General features: G+C 42.0%; 1 protein-coding gene across 1 annotated transcript in view; it reads right to left on the bottom strand.

Annotated features, from left to right (window-relative positions):
• Positions 1-15: 15 nt before the first annotated feature.
• Positions 16-22,042, bottom strand: part of LOC132828075 (uncharacterized) — a 32,047-nt gene continuing 10,020 nt past the window's right edge. Inside the window, exons 3-7 of the mRNA XM_060844987.1 lie at positions 9,681-9,753; positions 8,398-8,514; positions 6,058-6,162; positions 3,133-3,173; positions 16-593 (exon numbers count right to left, since the gene is read on the bottom strand). Of these exons, the coding sequence (XP_060700970.1) occupies positions 372-593; positions 3,133-3,173; positions 6,058-6,162; positions 8,398-8,514; positions 9,681-9,753 (558 nt within the window). The 3' untranslated portion in view covers positions 16-371. The remainder of the gene's footprint in view (positions 594-3,132; positions 3,174-6,057; positions 6,163-8,397; positions 8,515-9,680; positions 9,754-22,042) is intronic.

Below are 22,042 nucleotides of genomic sequence, written 5' to 3'. Positions count from 1 at the left end.
CTGTGCTTTTCCAGCACCACTCTAATCTAGACTCTGAGTTCTAGCATCTGCAGTCCTCACTTTTGCCATCAATTGAAAACATCCATACTTAAGATTCAGGAAGATAGTAAGCACATCGAGGGATTGTCAGGAACACACCGTCAGTAAATGGATAGAGCACCTAAACTTCCAAACAATGTGCCAACCCAACCCTCCAAGTGCTAACCACAACCCATCCCAATCTGGCAGAGTCCGTGGGTCACACATTGGACCTTTCAGCCACCTCAGAACCTGTCCACCCAGAGTAGAAAAAAACCATCCTCAATGCTGAAAAGGGACACCGGAAAGATACAAACCGAGTATTTGGTCTTGCTTGGTGTCCTCAATCGAATCTATTTTGCTTTAAGGACAATGCTGGCGTATTCGCTTCCTTCTGTGTGTGCTTGGATTGAAGTGGGTTGGTTCTCCGACTTGAACTCCACTGTGCTGTAAAATACTTCGGGAGCTTTCTCTGCTTTCCTTGCGGGAGTCTCCGGGTGGGAATGGTTGGGGACGTGTCCTGGGGGCTTAGCGATGCTAGCATAGACAAAATGACTGTCAAAGCTTTCAGAATCCTGCAGCGGGATCAGAGAGGGTTAGTTTCATCAACCTTGCCAGATAAACAACATGAGCAGCAAACACTCTCTAAAGATAAATGGAAAATTCATGACAATTGCCTACAAGCGTGCCCAGTTTGAGTTCAGTACTGGGTAATTCTACAGCATCATGAACACTGGAAACTAGTTCCACAAAACAAACAGTGAGACAGAAAATGGCTCAAATCCAAAGCGGGTGGCATTAGGAGTGGTCAGTAAAAACTTTGGTCAAAGATCAGATCTCCAAGGAGATCTGTATGGCGCAGCTAGATTAGAGAGTAGAGAGTCGGGAGTTCTCCCTGGTCAAAGGCTGAGGGTGACTTTCTCAAAGTTTAGGGTAAAAAGTGAGGTCCGCAGATGCTGGAGATCAGAGTTGAAAATGTGTTGCTGGTTAAAGCACAGCAGGTCAGGCAGCATCCAAGGAACAGGAAATTCGACATTTCAGGCATAAGCCCTTCATCAGGAACGTTTCTCAAAGTTTATAAAATCATGACAGGCATGGATAGGGTGAATAGCCAAAGTCTTTTCTCCGGGGTAGGGCAATCCAAAACTAGAAGGCACAGGTTTAAGTTGAGAGGGGAAAGATATAAAGGGGACCTAAGGGCCAACTTTTTCACACAGACCATGGTGCATGTATGGAATAAGCTGCCAGAGGAAGTGGTGGAGGATAGTACAATTACAGCATTTAAAATACATCTGGATGGGTATATGAATAGGAAAGGTTTAGAGGGATATGGGCCAAATGCTGGCAAATGGGGTGACTAGGTTAATTTAGGATATCTGGTTAGCGTGGATGAGTTGAGTCAAACCATCTAAGTTTTCAACAACATGGAAACAATGACTGTGAGAAAGTGAGGACTGCAGACACTGGAGATCAGAGCTTAAAAATGTGCTGCTGGAAAAGTGCAGCAGGTCAGGCAACAAAGGACTTCCTGAAGAAGGGCTTATGACCGAAGCGTCGATTCTCCTGTTCCTTTGATGCTGCCTGACTCGCTGCGCTTTTCCAGCAACACATTTTCAAACTTAATGACTATGGCAATCTAAAAAAAGAAAGTGCTGGAGAAACTCAGCAGGTCCAGCAATAGAAAGAGAAATGGAGTTAACATTTCAACTTCCTCTTAGAAGTTCTTTCTGATCTCCCCGGAGGATCCCTCAACCAACATCACTCAAAACAGATTTGAGTCCAGTATAAATCCTCTTCATAACTTCGGAATTTCCAAGAGGAGTCATGCTGGGCTCAGAAGGTAAATTCTGTTTCTATCTTCACAGATGCTGCCAGACCTGCTGAGTTTCTCCTTTCAGCTTCTATTCCAAATCTCCAGCAGCTGCAGTCCTAAGCTTTTACTGAAGCTTTTCCCTGTGCTTTAGATTGCTACTTGTGGGACTTGCTGTCTGCACGTTGGCTGCTTCATTTCCTGTTCTGACTGAGCCTCAGCTGGGTTTTGCTGGCTGTAAGCACTTTGAGATGTCTTGTGGTCACAAAATGCATTTTATAAATGCAAGAACTTGCCTTTAATAAATAACCAAGAAGACACCAATCTGCAGATTAAATGCCATCATTTGCTGATCTTCTCCGAGTTGTGGAGTTCCATTTCTGAGAGGAAATTCCTGCCTCAATTACCTTCCCAGGCAGTGCATTCCAGATCCCCCACAACCCAAAGGTATTACAGTCCACAGTCTAAACAAATTAAAATCAATGAATATTCACCAAGTTTGTATCTTCAAGCTTTCTACCCTACCACAGCCAACTTTCTGATCCTACGGCAAACACCATTTAATCTTTGCAGTCTATCCCTAGCCTTTAATCCCTGATTGTGGGAGGGGCTGACACAGATAACATTTATTGCCTATCACTACTTGCTCTGAGGAGATGTTTGACAAAACATGTGACTTGTAGGATTCCGCAGAGGATAGTTAACCATGGCGGTATGGGGATCAGAATAACAAATGGTTCTAAAGTGGGTAAGGACAGTAGGTTTCCATCCTCAAAGAACCAGTTCAGTTTGAGTCTGACAATATTGTGGTCACTTCTACTGATAGTCATCTAGTGATGATGAAGCTTGTGATTTCAAATGAACCTTTAACCTTGTGTTGTGTGACTTCTGACTTATATTCATAGCATTCATGTTTTTAATTGAATTCTAATTCTCAAACAGCCAATGATAGGTTTTGAACTTTCATTTTCTGATTTACTAGGCCAGTAACATTTCTACCCCATCACAGACTTAATTCCTCTTTTGACCATTTGATCCTTTCAGCCCCATCTTTTTAATTTCTGCTTTCACTTTAGGTCTTGCCCATTGGAACCTCAACTTCTGCAAATCTTCACACACAGAACAACTCAGATAATTTTTCTTTTAATCATCTGGGTCTCTTCTTGCACTGAGATCTGGGTCAGTTTCAGTTTCAAAGAGAAGCGAAGAGGTGTCAACCGATGTTATGTAAAATCTTACGGGCTATTTATCTTGTGATGCTGTCTTCTTTAAGCATTCACACATAATAGTAAATTCTTGTTTACCTTGCTGCGCTCTGTTGTTCCTGTTCCATGTGTAGCCTTGACTGTGAAAGAATTAAGCAGAAATTGATATGATGGCTGCAGATTCATGCTAGGTGTTACAAGCTCAAGCGCATCACAACACCGCATCAGCATCTATACATCACAGCCTGCACTGGACGATAAGTCCAAAAGACTCAGTCACCTTCAGTTTACTGATCCAGCCTTAATCTTAAAATCAAAGGTAATGCTGTTTCCTGATAGGGAACCACAATTCAAGAAAGTGGAGTTTGGAGAACAGATTCCAAAGATTGGTATACACTGTGGGAAAAGCACCATCCCTTCTGTTTTTGACTTGATTTTGTCACATGTACCAAGGTACAGTGAAATGTTTTGTTCTGCGTGCAGTACAGGCAGATTACACCATGCAAAGTGTATTACAGTAATTGAACAGAGAGAAGAATACAAGGTTATGGCTACGGAAAAGGTGCACAGTGAGTTCAATGTTAAATGTAAAATTTAAGAGATCCATTCAGAAGGCTGATAACGGCTGGGAAGAAGCTGTTCTTGAATCTGTTTGTCCATGCACACATACATTGTCACCTCCTGCTGTAGCCCATACTCAAATTTTCTGGGGACAATAAAATTAGAGAGGGCATGAAATATTCTTCCTACTCAAATCCACACAGATCCTGGGTGGGATAGGTCAAAATTATTATTCCTCATTAGAGTCATAAAGGTCTACAACTCAAAAAAAGGTCCTTCAGCCCATCAAGTCTGTGCCAGTCAAAAACAAGGACCTAACCATTCTAATTAGTTGCCACATTACATCATGGCAACTGTGTTAACGAGTAGTAATCTCATCTCTGGGACAGTGCAGCATCTGGGGTTAAGTCCCGATTCACAAGTCTAAGTTGATACATGGAACACCACCACTTGCCAATTCCCTCCAAACCACTCACCATCCTGGCTTGGAAATATAACACCATTCCTTCAGTGTTACTGGGTTATAATCTTGGAATTCCCTTCCAAAGGACATTGTGGGTCTACCACAGGTGGTGTGCATTTGGAATGTGTTACCAGCAGAGGTAGTAGAAGGCAGGCACTTAGATTCACTTAAGATGCATCTGGACAGATGCATGAGTAGGTGGGGAGCAGAGGGATACAGATGCTTAGGAATTGGGCGACAGGTTTAGACAGTAGATATGGATTGGATCAGGCTTGGAGGGCCGAAGGGCCTGTTTCTGGACTGTAAATTTTCTTTGTTCTTTGTTCAGCACATGGACTGCAACAGTTCAAGAAGGCAGCTCACCCCCAATTTCTCAAGGGCAACTAGGGACAGGCAATAAACATTGGCCCAGCCAGCGACATCCATGTCCCACAAGTGAATAAGGAAACGTTAAAATATTAGCGTTTGAGCTGATGCTCCAGTTGGAATCGTGAAGGAGTGCTGCACTATCAGATGTGCTGTTTTTCTGGTACAATGTTTCAGGTGGATGTAAAGAGGGATAGTGAAGTTCTCTCCCATGCCTCCACCAACATTTTTCCCTCAACAAGACCACAAAGACTGTGCTGTTCTTGGGACCCTGCTATATTAAAATTGACTGTTCCTGAGAATTCCATCATTATAACTGTGTATAAACATCCATGGGCGTAAAGATTTTGTTGCCTTCCAAGACTGTGAAATATTCTTTTTTCAATTTCTGCTGGCGGTCAATGCTGACCTGAGGGAGTGCTGCACTATCGGAGGCATTGTATCTTGAGGCCATGAGACTCCAGCACCCAAGCAAAAACAGGTAAACTAGGTCAGCTAATCGTTTGTTGCTTTTGGGATCTGGCCCTGGACAGATTAGCTTCAGATCAATTCTCAAGTCATCAGCAATGGTTTCTGCAGTCATTGTAATGAGGTCCACCAGGTGGATCTCATAGAATCTGAGTTCCCTGATTGGACCATATTACAGTCCCAATCAGGGAGTCCTGGCAGACAGATATAAACAAGAGTATTCTTCCTGGTGGTGGAAATTGAATAAAGATTTGTGCACTTTGTGTCTCTCACTGTGTCTCACACCTGCACACACACACCACAGGTGCTGGGCACAAAATAAGCACTACCGCAGTTAGGTGGTAGTGTGGGGGTTAAGCAAAAAAAAGGGAATGTTAAAGCAACTGACATTCTGAGAGCTGACTGAAGAGGCAGCACTAAAATCAAGAACTGTTTATGTGCAAATAAAAGATCTCTTGCTAATTGGTTACTGGCCTCTTAAAAAAAAATAAACCGGAGTATCACCTGCACACACACAACATAGGCGCTGGGGAAAAAAATAAGCATTACTGCAGTTAGGCGGTGGTGCAGCGGTAAGAAAAGGAAAAAAAAGAAAAAGAAACGAAGAGTGTGAGAGGTGCAAAAAACAAAGAAAGAAAGATAAACAGGAGTATCAGAGGTTTTGTTCGCTCCAAGAGCTGCTCTGTGCTAACTAGCTGAATGCTTATGCACAGCAAAAGCAAATAAAGAGCAACTTGGTGACTGGATAGAAGCCTTTGCGGAGTTATTTTGGTTTTACTGGCTAATGATTAGGTTACTTACAGTGTGGAAACAGGCCCTTCGGCCCAACAAATCCACACTGACCCGCCACCCACACCCATTCCCCCCTTCACCTAACACTACGGGCAATTTAGCACAGCCAATTCACCTAACCCGCACATTTTTTTGGACTGTGGGAGGAAACTGGAGCACCCGGAGGAAACCCACGCAGACACGGGGAGAATGTGCAAACTCCACACAAAGAGTCGCCTGAGGCGGGAAATGAACCCGGGTCTCTGGCGCTGTGAGGCAGCAGTGCTAACCACTGTGCCACCGTGCCGCCCAAAAGCAATGCACTTTTTGCACATCCTGAGAATGCTCTTTATAAATGCAAGTTAACGTCCTTCAGAGGACAATATTCCACTCACCTGCATTTCCTTTCGCCCTTTTGATAAAATACAGAAGTACAGCAATCAGGAACAAAACCATCAGCACAACCAGCGCCACACCCCCCAACACGTGGTACACGTTGACTGGTGACAGAAAGAAATAATTTCATCAACACCTTGCATAGGAACATTAAAGAACACAGGAGCAGGAGATTCGGATGCTCGCTCTGCTATTCATTAAGATCACAGCTCATTGGCAATTTCCTCCAATTTCCACCATATTCCACAATTCTTAGAATCCACAAATACCAATCTTAAACAAACTCAATAAATGAGCTTCTTTTTATTCACTCATGGAAATCGTTGGCTGGGACAGTATTTATTGCCTCTCCCTAATTTTAATTTAATTCATTTTCTTAGACTTCATGAATAGTCAGATTGCTGTAGGTCTGGTCTCACACAGAGGGGAAAAACAGCAGATTTCCTGGACATTAATGAACCTGACGGGTTTTTAGCAATAATTGAGACAATTGGTTTCATTGCCATCTTTGGACTTCTAATTCCAGAATTTTTATTTTTCTATATGATAGAAATCACAAAATCATAGATTCCCTACAGTGTGGAAACAGGCCCTTTGACCCAACAAGTCCACACCAAACCTCCGAAAAGCAACTCACCCAGACCTATTCACCCACCCTATTATCCCATATTTACCCCTGATTCATGCACCTAACATACTCATCCCTGAACACTATGGGCAATTTAGCATGGCCAATTCACCTAACCTGCACATCTTTGGACTGTAGGAGGGAGCCATGCAGACACAGGGAGAATGTGCAAACTCCACACAGACAGTCGCCCAAGGTTGGAATCGAACTGGGTCTTGCGCGCTGTGAGGCAGCAGTGCTAACCCCTGAGCCACTGTGCCACCTAATCACATTCAAATTCCACTATTTACCACAGGTGGATTTGAACCCTAGGCCCCCTGAACATTTGCACAAGAACAAAGAACAATTCAACACAGAAACAGGCCCTTTGCCCTTCCATACTAAAACTGTCTTCACTTACAGAATCCATATCCCTCTATTCCCCTCCTATTCAGGTATTTGCCCAGGTGTTTCTTGAATGCTGCTTCCCCCACCTCCTCTGGCAGCACCTTCCAGGCATTCACCACCCTTTGTGTGAAAAACCTGCCTCACACATCTCTTTTAAACAACCCCCTTTGCACCTTGAATCAGTGACCCCTAGTAATTGACCCCTCCACTCTGGTAAAAAGCGTCATACTTTCCACTCTATTCATGCCATTCACAACCCTATAAACTTGCCCCTCAACCTCCTGCGTTTCAGTGAAAACAAACCCAGTCTATCCACCCTTCATTGGGAGAGGCTTTCGGTATAAGGATAGACAAGGTTTGTGCAGCTTTACAGAACTTTAGTTAGGCAAACCTGGAATATTGTATACAGTTCTGGTCACCATGCAACCAGAAGGATGTGGATGCTTTGGAGAGGGTACAGAAAAGATTTACCAGAATATTGCCTGGTATGCGGGAGTTTAACTATGAAGAAAAGTTGGCTGACCTTATCCAAGTCCCAACTTCACTCTCCTGCGTGATCTCCAAAGCCCTTTATCCCACTTTTCATCAGAAACATATCTATTTCCTTCTTGAATCCGTTGATTAATTTTGCCTCCACTGCACTCTGGAGCAGCAAGTTCCACAAACTCACAACCCTCTGAGAGAAATAGTTTCTCATCTCCTCCTCTCACTCTATACCTATGACCTCTTGTTCAAGACTGTCCCACAAGGGGGAATGTCTGTTCAACACCCATCTTATCAATCCCCTGTAATATTTTATATCCCTCAATCAGATTCCCCCCCCCCTCGTTCTTCTGAACTCCAGTGAATACAAACCCAAGGTATTCCACCACTCCTGGTATGACAGCCCTTTCATCCGTGGGATCAACCTGGTAACCCTCCTCTGAACTGCAACTGTAACTCCACAACCATACCCCGGCATACTCACAGAGACTGAGCAGCTCAACATATCCAATGTCTACATAGGGGCTCAGGGGCCAGTGTAGTGGTGCCTTGATATTGCTACGCATTGGTCAGTGACATGGAGAGAGAAGTTATGGAGGCCTGGATGTTGGAGAATTGGAATCAGAGGACTGAAGGCTTGAACATCAGAAACCTACATGTGAGATGCCTAGACTCAGGGGCCTGGAGTCAGAAACTTGGAGACACGGGCCTGGTGCTGAAGACTAACCTGCTACAATGGTCTCCAGCTAGGTGGACAGGTAAGAAAACATTGCTGCCACTGAGTTAAACTGTGGAAAACTAATGCTTCTGTCTGAAACATAACCATTGATGGAAAACTAACCTGGTTGAGCCACTTCTGTTGGTAGAGTCATTGTTGCTGTTACTGTTGTTGTAAATGGGGTTGTTGGAGCTCTGGTTGTTGTTACTGGCGTTGACTTACGTTTTGAAAATAGATTGCCTTCAAATGAAAAAGAAGTGGTGATTCAGAATGTCAACCACTTGCTCATTTGTAACAAAATACCAAGTGGTGGATATGAAACTACTGTATTTAAAACATAGCATTTATTTCAAAAGGAGACCATTCAGCTCATCATTTTTGCTCAAGCAAGGCAGAACTTTCCTGCTTTCTCTCTGAAAAATAACCACATTTTCACAGAGAAATGTAAATGATTCTACCTCGAATACTCTGAATAAAGTAATTAAGGTTTTGACAGTGTGGAAACATTTCTCCTAATTTCTCAACACAGTTTCTGAGTTTTCCCTGTACTATCAAAGCTTTCCATTGTTTAAAAAGAAAGTCTTTGCAATGTCTCCTGTAAATCTCCTTGGCTCCATGACATAGAGGAAACATTGGAAATTCAGCCCCTCAATCATACAAGTTATTCATTGAGACTATCTTTGAGACTACTTCTTTGCCCCAAATCCCTTCATACCTTCGATTAACAATTTTTATCTCTTTTAGAAAATGGTAACAGAAGATTTAGAGGAGATTTACCAAGTTGTTGCTTTGCTACCTAAGCTCTATACAGCTCAAGCATAACATGGAAAAAGGAGAAAGAACTTGCATTTATCTAGCACCTATCATCATCTCTCAACAGTCCAAAGCAGTTCATAGCTGATGACTTCAGAAAGCTCATCAGCAGCAATAGGGTGAGCAAGGGGCAGGATTGTAATTACCAAAAAAGGTGGACACGAGGGAGAAAGGAATAGAAGGTTATTCTGAGACGGTGAGATGAGGAGGGGTGAGCCAGTTACTCTGCTTCTTTTCTGTGAATTCCACAGAGTTCTATGTAAATTTCTCTTTCCTGATTACTTGTCATGTGATCCTAATTGAAACGGTATGTGTGAGAGTATTGGGTGAGGTTAGGACTGAGTGCCAATTGGTTTCTACAGCAACTTCCAAAACAGGAGAGCTACAATCAACAGTGTACAGTTGTGCGCTGAGCCAAGGGCTTATGGCACTCAGGCACAATGACCTTTTAAAAGAATTATCAAGGCTGACACTGTGATCACATTTCTTGTCCATCTCGAGTTGGCCTGAGGATATCCCACGCAGATGACAAATGCAAGTCCTCTCTTGCTTACTGCATTGCAGAAGCTCAGAATATAATCAAACACAAATACCCATTGAAACGCCTTCCTTTTCTTTGGGTCCTTTAGTCTGTTGTGGTCTGGTGTTTGGCAGCAGTTCTACCCCCTGTAAATACAAAGCACACAGCAGGAGAATTAAGTGCATACAAATTCACACTTCCAAGGTCAATTATTGACCACCTCCAAGCTCTGGTGCTCTGACACATGAACATTGAAGCTAGGAGCAACAGGAGGCCATTCTACCCCTCAAGCCTGTTCTAGCATTCAATATTGTCCTGGCTGATCATCAAGCCCAGTCCCCCAATCCTGCTCTCATCCCATAATCTTTGATCCTTTAAACCACACAGTCTATATCTATCTCCTTGAAAACTCAATGTTTTGGCCTGAATTATTTTCTGCAGTAGTGAACTTCACAGAGTGATATACCCAGCCAACTGAGCTCTTCCTGTTATAGAGTCAGAGTCATACAGCACGGAAACAGACCCTTCGGTCCAACTCGTCCATGCTGACCATGTTTCCCAAAATAAACTAGTCCCGTTTACCTACATTTTGTCCATGTTCCTCTAAACCTTTCCTTTTCTTGTAACTGTCCAAACATTTTTCAAATATTCTAATTACACCTGCACTTACCACTTCCTCTGACAGTTTATTCCACATACGACCCACCCTCTGTATGAAAAAGTTGCCCCTCAGGTCCCTTTTAAATATTTCTCCCATCACCTTAAAAGTATGCCCTATAGGATTAGAGGTGCTGGGAAAGCACAGCAGTTAAGGCAGCATCCGAGAAGCAGTAAAATCAACATTTCGAGCAAAAGCCCTTCATCAGACTGTATTCCTGATGAAGGGCTTTTGCCCGAAACGTAGATTTTCCTGCTCGTTAGATGCTGCCTGAACTGCTGTGCTTTTCCAGCACCTCAAATCCAGAATCTGGTTTCCAGCATCTGCAGTCATTGCTTTTACCAAGTATGGCCTCTAGTTTTGGGCTTCCCTACTTTGGGGAAAAAAATCATTTGGTATTCTTCTTATCCATGCTCCTCATGATTTTATAAACCTCAATAAGGTCACCTCTCAACCCTGCTATGTTCGAATGGAAACAGTCCCAGCCTATCCAGCCTCTCCTCATAACTCAAACCCTTCAGTCCTGGCAAATCCTTCCTGAACCCTCTCCAATTTAATGATATCTTTGTTGTGTAAGAAGGGGTTCAAATGCATGTGATATCTCTCAATGTGATGATCGTAGAGATCACATGATAAGGATTCTTATCCAGCTTTCAATGGTGACAGTCATGTGTTAAGAATGTAAGATAATGGTTTTCAGAGCTGTGGTGGTTCCCACCCTCATGTATGGCCCTGGGAGATAGACTGTCTACAGTAGATACCTCAGGCACTGAAGCAGTCCCACCAATGCTGCCTGCTCAAGATTCATCCAATCTGCTGGGAAGGCAGACCCACCAATACCAGCTCCCTTGACCAGGCCCACATCCCCAGCATCGGGGCACTGACCCCCCCCCCCCCCCCCCCCCCCCCCGATCAGCTGCATGACCCACTCAAGACTCCCCAAGCACGTGCTCTCCTCCCAGCTCCGAAACAACATGTGAGCCCCAGTGGGATAGAGGAAGCACCTCAGGGATACCCTCAAGGCCTCACAGGGGAAGTGCAGCATTCCCACCGACACCTGAGAATCACTGGCCCGAGACCATCCAAAATGGGAGCATCCGGGAAGGTGTTGAGCTCCTGGAGACTTGCCGTTGGGAAAAAGCGGAAGCCAGGAGGAAACAGTGAAAGGAGCGCACTGTCACACTAACGCCCCACCCACCCATGACCACCTCCTACCCTAAGTGTAACAGAGCCTGCGGTGGCCCCATCAATCTATACAGTCACCAATGGACTCACCCTGAGAAGGGAAGAGGGTTATCCATGTCTGTGAGGGACCACTGATGTATGATGACTTTACACAGATTGTTAACAGTTGATAACAAAATAATTGCTTTTTAGAATACAGAAGGGTCACTATTTTTACTAGTTAGATTAGGCTAATAAGCACGGGGATCTAAATTAGGTCCAACCCATACAACATGGTGAGCAGTGGGGAATCGAGGAACATTTTATTTTAGATTCCATTTACAACGTGATAGCAGTGGTGGAACTGGCTGAAGATAGCTGTTAACAACAATGAAAATACAAAACAAAAACTATACCAAAATGAATAACCAAATACTTACCTGGAAAGAACAAAATACATAAAGTTTCACTTACCAGGAAGTCCTGACTCCAGATTTAAGCCAGTGAGTGGAAGGCTGAGAAACAGATGCAAAAGCTCAAGCAGGCTTAAGCAAGAGAATAAATAAATAAAAATAAAAATAATAGAAAGAATCTTGAAAAATGGCACAAAATATTCAAGCAAAATTGTTGCTCTTTAAAAATTGAATTCCTCTTCAAGCATAACTGGGAGAGTGATGGAACGATGATCATTTAGAATACTGGAGTGACAGTTGGACCAATGTGAGATTGGCTGTTGGGAAAATTGCTCAGCGTAGAGAAGTAAAGCTTGTAAAGCAACATTTTGAGCGTACAACATGTTGCTTTGAATAAAACATTTGGGGATGTAATATTTTAGGAGGAGAGAATAAGCAGGAGAAAACTACTTCCAATCAGTGCTCCAATGCTGCAAACTCACTCCGCTGATGTGTGAATTAGCAACATCAGAGTTATTGATGGGAACAAAACTCAAAACATATCCTTCCCATCCAACTCAAGACATTACTCAAGGACCCGATTTCCAGAATTATCAAGGAGTGAGACACAGAAATAAATCTTACAGATCATACCAAGCAAAACATCATGAAGGAGATGCCATGCTGGGAAACGAAGGGTCAATGTGTATGGATCAGAGAGAAAACAAAAATCACATAACAGAGACTGTTAAGTCTGTGCCAGCTTCCAATCTCTCTTAAAGGTACAGACACACCTACACCTTCAAAACAAATGTAAATCAACATAGATCTTATCTGATATGCATACGAGAGAGAGAGAGAGAGAGCGCGAGAGAGAGAGAGAAAAAGAGAGAAATAGAAATCTCATTGCAATACATTAAGGACAACAGCCATCTATTTATGTAGTGACTGTAATGAGGTCGGGCAACTGGACCTCAATGAATTGGAGTTCCCTGACTGGGGCTGTTAATCGATTCAAATCAGGGATTCCTGGCTGACAAAAGATGATTGAGTATCAGGGTTACTGACACTCTGGTAGCTGACTCTGAATGAGGCAGTACAATAGTTAGTGACCGTACATGTGTACATGGTGACAGAATATTGGCCTCTGTGGAGTTATTTCCATTTGGACAAACTGGTTTTGAAATTTAAGTAAAACGAGGAGGACAGGAATCCACAGACCTCAATGAAACTGTCAAAGTCAAGAAAAAAAAATGCTATAAATATATCACTTATCTTCTGAGTCAGGCAAGAACATGATCAGGGAGACAGGAAACTTACAGACTGAGTGAATCCGGGAAGTCAGAGAGTTATATGAGGCAGCATTTGAATGCATATTAAATTGTAACTAGCACAAAGATTTGAGGAGATGTTATAGAAGAAAGGTAAAAAAGGACTAGGATGGGACTGACATCACCCATTATAATGATGTAAGAAATTACATGATAAGGCTATCTTGCCTAGCCTTTGATAGTGAAGACATGTCTCAAGTACCTCATATACATAATTAGTATTTCGAAATAAAATAATTACTATTGAAAATACAGAAGCCTCAGTGTCTTTACCAATTAGATCAGACTATCATTAGGGGGACTAACTATAGGCTCGAACCTTACAACACTGTCCATTGCTCATTCCAATTCCAAACCATTCAAAGTCACTGATGAGTTACAACTCAACACAGTCTGTTTTGCTATAATGCAGTAGTTATGTTCTCATGCAATTCCATGTTATAAGAAAGCCAGGGAATGGCAGCACCACTTAAACCAATGGGGCCAGAATCACATTCTAACCAAGACACACTTTAAAGGTTCGAACTTTAGAAACAGTGGCCCAATTCGTCAATCATGTTACAGCTAATTTGCATTAATGAAACGTGCATTATAGCAGAACAACCTGCACAATCAATTTTCTAAATTTAAAGAAATGTTAGTAATTGTGGATCCTACCAAATGTTTTAATCATCCGAGGGAAAATATTCTTAATTTCACTGCTACTTGTCGTAGGGATCTACAGTACAGAAAAAGGCCCTTCGGTCTACCAAGTCTGCCCTGGTCAAAAACCACCACTTAATTGTTGTAATTCCATTTTCCAGTACTTGGCCCAAGTCCAACTTAGAAATGTAAGTTGCTTGTCCCACTTTTTTGACATAATCCTCCAACTGTGGAATTGGTTATGTATCAATCTTTGTAAATGTGTTGACTTTGATTGTCCACACAAAAACCATTGGATACCATCTAGCTTTGGCACCATGACTATGGGTGAGCTTATTCACTGTAACTCACTTCGATTATGCCATCTAGGAGCATGTGCTCTATCCCCTTCTCAACCTGTGCCAACTTTAGAGGGTTATGCCAGTAAGGATGTCACTTAATCGGAACTGCATCTTCTATATCTACATCATACACAATTAGGTTAGTACTTCCCAGTTTATTTACACATATCTCCCCATGTGACAGTAATAACAGGTCATTTTGGTTTCCTTATGGAAGGTAATTCAATAATTTATCCCAACTTTTGACAATTTCCTCATTGTTCAACTTGATTTGAGGGAATGTCCAATTCAGAATCTTCTGAACTTGGTTCTTCCTTCTGTGCTGTAATCATTAACACCTTCTCCTCTTGCTTTCCTTCCCGATCAAAATACCTTTTGAGCATATTCACATGACACGCTGAGATTTCTTCCTGTCTGGAGTCCTTATCAAGTAGCTCACCCTCACTCAATTTCTTCTCAATTTGATACGGTCCACTAAACCTTGCTTTTAAAGATTCACCTGTAACTGGAAGTAACACCGATACCTTATCCCCAATTGCAAAATTGCAAATTTGTGGTTTATTATCTGCTTCTTGTTTCATTATGTTCTGTGATACTTTTAAATGCTGTCTAACCAACTCTCCAGCTCTATTTAATCATTCTCTAAAATTTGGCACATAGTCCAAATGGATAGTCTCTGAATTCTGACTGATTAATTTCTCCTTAATCAATTTTAACAGTTCTCTTACTTCATGCCCAAAAATTAATTCAAATGGATTGAATTTGGTCGATTCATTTGGTGCTTAACTGATTGCAAGAAGTACAAATGGAACTCCCTTATCCCAATCATCTGGATAGTCCTGACCATAAGCCCCAACATGGTCTTTCATGATTGATGCCATCTCTCTAGTGCTCCTTGCAATTCTGGATGGTAAGCAGTCGATCTGAATTGCTTTATTCCCAAGTTATCCATAACCTCCTTGTATAGTTTTGATGTGAAGTTTGATCCTTGATCAAACTGGATCTCTATTGGTAGTCCGTATCTAGTAAAAAATGGAAATAATTCTTCTACAACTCTTTTAGCTCTGATGTTGTGTAATGGGACTGCCTCTGGAAATCTAGTCAATACATCCATTATTGTTAATAAATACTTATTCCCACTTTTTGTTTGAGGTAGGGGACCTATGCAATTAATCAAAACTCTTGTGAAAGGTTCCTCAAATGCTGGAATAGGTGGTAAAGGTGCAGGTTTTAGGACTGCCTGTGGTTTTCCAATTAGCTGACATCTATTACACATCTGGCAAAATTCAACTGCATCCTTGTGTATTTCAAGCCAGTAAAAAAAATGTCTTTGTGCTTTAGCCTGTGTTTTCCTCACCTCAAATGACCTCCAAGTGGTAGGTCATGTGCCACTCTATACCCTACTGGCAAAATAATTTGACGAATCTCTGCCCATTTCTCATCAGCTTGAATGTGTGATGGTTATTCCTCATTAAGACATCATTTGCTAAATAATAACACACAAGAATGCATTCACTCTCCTTTGTAAATGCGTTTTGATATAGCTGTTTTAAATTCTCATCTTTGTAATTCAATCAACTTAACAGAGCAATAGATGCTTGCATGTTTACCAATTTGCCCCTGCTCTGTCCCACTTGTCTGATCAAAAAAAAGGTCTCCGATAAAGCTATGTCAGCTTCCTTATCTGTGCCTTTTGAACTCTCCTGCTTCAACCTGTGCCTCTGTGATCTTGTGATCACACAATCTAGGAAAATTCCTGGATAAAAATCGTTCATTTCTTCAGTTGTTTGCGTCTCCACTGGTTTTTCAACTAGAGTAGGCAGCACACCTATCATTGAATCAGCTATATCATTAGCAGCGACAAATTATATTCCTGGAGCTGAGAGTTTGTCCAGTACTCCTACCACAATTCTCCACTCTACTCTGGACATAATTGAGCACTTCTTGTCTCACCATGAATCCCTGTTACCAGCAACTTTTCTGGCAATAGTCCCTCAGGAGTACATATCTCCTCATCCTTCAGCATCACAGACTGAGAGGATCCTGTGTCCCTTAATATTGTAACCTCTGTACCTGTACTCCTAGCCTATGTGAATAAACTTTACCCTTGCATGTATATTTTTAAGCAGATCTGGCACTTCCTCCTTAAATCAACCTCTGACCGTCTTGTACACTCTGAGGCAGTTGTCTAACTTCCTTGTGCCTTTTGTTACTAGTCCAACAAAATTCCCAGGCTTGTCTGGTTATCCTATCTCTGGCTTTCTCCTAGCCCACCAACACTGTGTAATAAAGTGGGGCACACAAAATCAATGAAAATACTGAAGCTTTTGAACTTCTTTGTCCCCCTCTTTTTGACCCTGTGGTAAGTTATCCTTATGATCTTCACTGAGATCTACCTTCCCCTTTCCACGTGAGGATTTCTCTTTGCCCCAGTTTCTATCCCTCATGGACTGAAATTGATGCTGGAAGCCAAACCCTGTTTTATGGACCAGCTTATAACCATCAGCCCCTTCAGCTGCTAAACTTGCTGTTTTAACTCTCTACTCTTCCACATGAGTTTGCACTATTTCAGGCAGTAAACTTTCGAATTCCTCCAGAATAATTACCTCTCTAAATACATCATTAGTTTGCTCAATTTGTAAAGCTCTTATCCATCTATCAAAATTACTCTGTTTGATCCTTTCAAACTCAATGTAGATTTGATCTGGGCCCTCATTAGATTCCTGAAAGATCTGGTACAAGCTCAAATGCACTTAAAATGGTTTTTTACCCCTCCTCATACTCCCCAGATATCTCCTCACTCAGATAAATACCTCACTGTCCTACACAAGTTTCATTTGGATCAACAAAACCCACATTGCCACTAGCCACTGCATTTGTTTAGCCACCTTTTCAAATGAGATGATAAAGACTTTCACATCCTTCTCATCAAATTTAGGCAATGCTTGAACACACTTAAACAGTTTCTCACTGGGTTTCTGACTACCAGGGGCTTGTTCATCCTTACTCTCTTCCTCAATAAGCCTACCCTCAGCCTTTATCTCCAGCCTTTTAAGCTGACTTTCCGTTTTAAGTGTCAGTTTTTGAAGTTCAAAAGATCTCTCTATTTCATTCTGTCTGCTCCTCACTTTTTCCCTCTCTTCTGCTTTTCATTGTAACTCAAACTGTCCCATTCCTGCTGCCCCTTTCCTTATCTCTTGTCTCTAACTCAAGCTGCATCATTCGTAATTGAATCCTTGCCATCTCTATAGATTCTGATGGTTTCTCCAGCAAGTTTAAGTGCTGAGCTCCTGTAGTAATTATCTCTCCTCTCCTCACTGAAACAGGCAGCTGCAATTCCAGTTTCTCTGCTAATTCCTGCAGCTTGGTCTTATTCACCTTTTGCAAACCTTCCAAAGTCACCGCATCCACAGCCAGAAAGCTTTGGGCGACTGAAAGAGCCATTCCTATCCCAAGCTTTGTCTACCCAACCAAACCAACTCCTGAAATAAAGACCCTATCACCTACCACTTGCTGTTTAAAATCCTGCAAAGAGCCCCCCTGTCTGTTTGGACTGGGCCAGACCACTCAAAACATTCTTGAGCAGGCAGCTCAGACTGTAACTTTACAATTTGTTTCGGTAAGTGTACAGTGAGAATTACCTGGAGTGAGGTAGCTAGGTTGACTACTAAATTTTAAAAACAGACAAAACTTTATTCACAAAATTGCACAATGAAACACAAAGAACAGAATAAAGGACCCCTAAGAACTCAGTCTATCCAAACTAGACTTAATTATGCTGTTTTGAATGTACATAATAGTCCTAATAAAAAAAAACTTAAAAACCAGTACAAAATGGAACAGATGCTTACAGGTTGAAGTTAGAAGGTTAGAAGGAGAAAGAGAGAGAGAGGTTCCACACAGCTGAACTCCTAACTAGTTCTGGACTGAACTACTCAGCTGGAGAGCTGCCTCTTTCATTATACAGGTCACTTCTAAAACATGACCACTTTAACCTGAAGTCTCACCTGTTTACATATAAATTAAAAGGTCTCGCAATACTCTTTAATCTCTATACCAAACCAGTCTAATCAGCACCACGAGCTGGTTTATGACCCCAGGTCATAAGTCTAAGGACACAGTATCCTTGAGAAAAGGAACAGTTTTTAGAAAGAAGGGACTGTCTTTGTGACAATTATCTCTGCACTCATGGCACCAATCTCAGTTTCTCCAGTATCTCTGCATTATTGAAGGAAGGTTTTAATCCCCTGCTACCACTTTAGTAAATATCCTCTGCACTCTCTCTATAGGGGCCTCCTAACGTGCTCAGAATTGAACACTACTCTAGCGGGCTCTAACTAATGATTTATGAAAGATATGGTGAAATATCCTTGCAGCTGTACTCTCATCTTCTGCTTATTAAAACAATGATTCTATGCGTCTTTTTAGCAACCTTCTCACCTTCACCTGCTGCTTTCAAACACCAGTGTGCATCCACTGCCAGCTCCTGTATCTCCTTTACAACTGTTTCATTTTGTTTATATGGCTTTACTTCATTCTTTCCACCAAAATGTATCACTTTGCACTTGTAGTTATTGTTACCTATCATGTACCTGCTCACTGGTCTGTCTCTGATCTCCTGAAGGTTGCTTTTCACTGTTTGTTACAGTTCTGAGTTTAGGAACCTTCCCCCATTGGCAACAATGTGTTATATACCTCAAAAGGAGAAACGATCCCAAGATTGGCATGAGGTACATAATGCTACACATTCACTCCCATCAGCCTACAGAAACAATCACTTATTACTTCTCCCTGTATCAGTAGAGTCACAGAGTCATAGAGATGTACAGTATGGAAACAGACCCTTCAGTTCAATTTGTCCATGCTGACCAGATATCCTAAGTTAATTTAGTCTTAGCAAGTTTTGAGAAGATTTGTAGCTCAGGTTGAGGTTCTGGACATAGGTTTGCTCGCTGAGCTGAAAGGTTCATTTCCAGACATTTCATCACCCTTACTAGGTAACATCTTCAGTGGGCCTCAGGCGAAGCACTACTGGTAAGTCTGCATTCTACTTATAAGTTTGGGGTTCTTTGGATAGGTGATGTCATTTCCAGTGATGAAGCCACTTCCTGTTCTTTCTCTCAGGGGGTGATAGATGGAGTCAAACTCAATGATAGAGTTCCGGTTGGAAAGCCATACTTCTAGGAATTCGCCTGCATTTCTCTGTTTGGCTTGTCCTAGGATGGATGTGTTGTCCCAGTCGAAATGGTGTCCTTCTTCATCCATATGTAAAAATACCAGTGAGAAAGGGTCATGTCTTTTTGTGGTTAGTTGGTGTTCATGTATCCTGGTGGTTAGTTTTCTACCTGTTTCTCTAATGTTAAGTTTATTACAGTCTTTGCACAGTATTTTGTAAATGACATTAGTTTTGCTTGTTGTCTGTATAGGGTCTTTCAAGTTCATTAGCTGCTGTTTTGATGTGTTGGTGGGTTTGTGGGCTATCATGATGCCAAGGGGTCTGAGTAGTCTGGCAGTCATTTCCGAGATGTCTTTGATGTAGGCAAGGGGGTCATCAGCAGCTAATGAACTTGAAAGACCCTATACAGACAACAAGCAAAACTAATGTCATTTACAAAATACGGTGCAAAGACTGTAACAAACACTACATTGGACAAACAGGCAGAAAACTAGCCACCAGGATACATGAACACCAACTAGCCACAAAAAGACATGACCCTCTCTCAATAGTATCCTCACATCCGGATGAGGAAGGACACCACTTCGACTGGGACAACACATTCATCCTAAGACAAGCCAAACAAACATGCATGAAAATTCCTACAAGCATGGCATCCTAATTGGAACTCTAGCAACAAACACATTGAGTTAGACCCCATCTACCACCCCCTGAGAAAAAGAACAGGAAGTGACCTCACCATAGGAAATGACATCACCACAGGAAATGACATCGTCTACCCAAAGAAACCCAAACATATAAATAGAAAGCACGACTTATCAGCAGTGTTTCAACTGAGGCCCACTGAAGATGTTTCCTAGTAGGGCGACAAAACGTCTGGAAATGAACCTTCCAGCTCAGTGAGCACCTACATCCATTAATCTCGTCTCATTTACCAGCATTTGACCCAAATCCTTCTAAATCCTTCCTAATCATATACCCATCCAGATGCCTTTTAATTGTTGTTCTTGTACCAGCCTCCATCACCTCCTTTGGCAGCTTATTCCATACACTCACCACTGTCTGTGTGAAAAAGTTGCCCCTTATGTCCCTTTTAAATCTTTCCCCTCTCACCCTAAACCTATGCCCTCTTGTTTTGGACTCTCCCAACCCAGGGAATTGACCTTGGCTATTCACCCTATTCATTCCCTTCATGACTTTAGTCACCCCTCAGCCTCCACTGCTCAGGGAAAACAGCCCCAGCCTATTTAGCCTCTCCCTGTAGCTCAAACCCTCCAATCCTGGCAACATCCTTGCAAATCATTTCTGAACCTTTTCAAGTTTCATAACATTCTTTCTGTAGGAGAAAGACCAGAATCGCACGCAGTATTCCGAATGTGGCTTGGCCAAAGTCCTGTACAACTGCAACATGACCTCCCAACTCCCATATTCAATGCATTGACCAATAGCATACCAAACGCCTTCTTCACTATCCTATCTACTTGGGACTCCACTTACAAGAAACTATGAACCTGCACTCCAAGGTCTCTTTCTTCAGCAACACTCCCCAGGACCTTACCATTAAGTGTATAAGTCCTGCTAAGATTTGCTTTCCCAAAATGCAGCAGCTCGCATTTATCTAAATTAAACTCCATCTGCCACTCCTTGGCCCATTGGCCAATCTGATCAAGATCCTGTTCTACTTTGAGGTAACCTTCTTTGCAGTCCACTATACCTCCAATTTTGATGTCATCTGCAAACTTACCTCCTATGTTCACATTCAAATCATTTATATAAATGATGAAAACAGTGGCCTGAACTTTTGCCATTGGTATTCCCACAGCTATTGTTCTTTTAAGTCCCAGGAGCTTTAACTTTGCAAACAAATCCATTGCATGGAATTTAATGAAATATATTTAAAAGTCCACTTACAGCAAATTGACCACACTACCTTCATTAACCATCTCTGTTACTTAATGCAAGGAGTCTGGCAAGTCAATGAGACACAATTTGCCTTTAACAAATCTGACCTGCCTTAATTTATTAACTCATTTCTTTCTGAGGAGCATGAATATTGTCCCAGTCAAGATTGAGACATCGAGGTACATCATTAGGCTAATTGACTTGCAGTTGCTTGGTTTGTACCTCTCTGCAGTTTTGAACATGACTGTAACATTTGCAATTCTCCAGCCCTCAGGCACAGATCCCAAAAGGACACGGATCTGGAAGATCATACATTGAACCTCTGCAATTTTTGACGTTACTTCCTGCAGGATCCCGACAATCCTGACCAAGTGACTTTTCAAACGAGTGCTGGTAAGATGTTAAGAACCTCAAAATAACTTGCAACCTCTTCTTTCTTCATTTTTATCCTATCCAATCTTCCCTTACCTGATCAGTAGCACCCTCTTACAGACATATACAAAGCCTGGGGACCTCAAGATTTCCTTAATTGATTCCTAATCAATCCCACCTTTTTTTTTAAACACTCTTTCTATTTGTGGATCAAAAGTAATTCAGCATTTTACCCTTTAACCTATTTTCAGGTCTGCTTTTCTTATTTCCTTCTTCAGCCCTACTCTTAGTCTTTCTTCCTTTTTCTGTTCCCCTTTGTCATGACACAGACACTGACACAGACAGACAAATTAAGGTTGCCTCACTATTCATGTATTTACAACATCGTCAAATTAAAACATTCAATGACTCTCAAATATGTCCCAATGGTTCTTGACCAGACTTCTGGAATGTCCAA

The sequence above is a fragment of the Hemiscyllium ocellatum genome, chromosome 26, assembly GCF_020745735.1.
Source record: "Hemiscyllium ocellatum isolate sHemOce1 chromosome 26, sHemOce1.pat.X.cur, whole genome shotgun sequence".
NCBI lineage: Eukaryota > Metazoa > Chordata > Chondrichthyes > Orectolobiformes > Hemiscylliidae > Hemiscyllium > Hemiscyllium ocellatum.
This window is presented reverse-complemented; position numbering and strand designations above follow the sequence as displayed.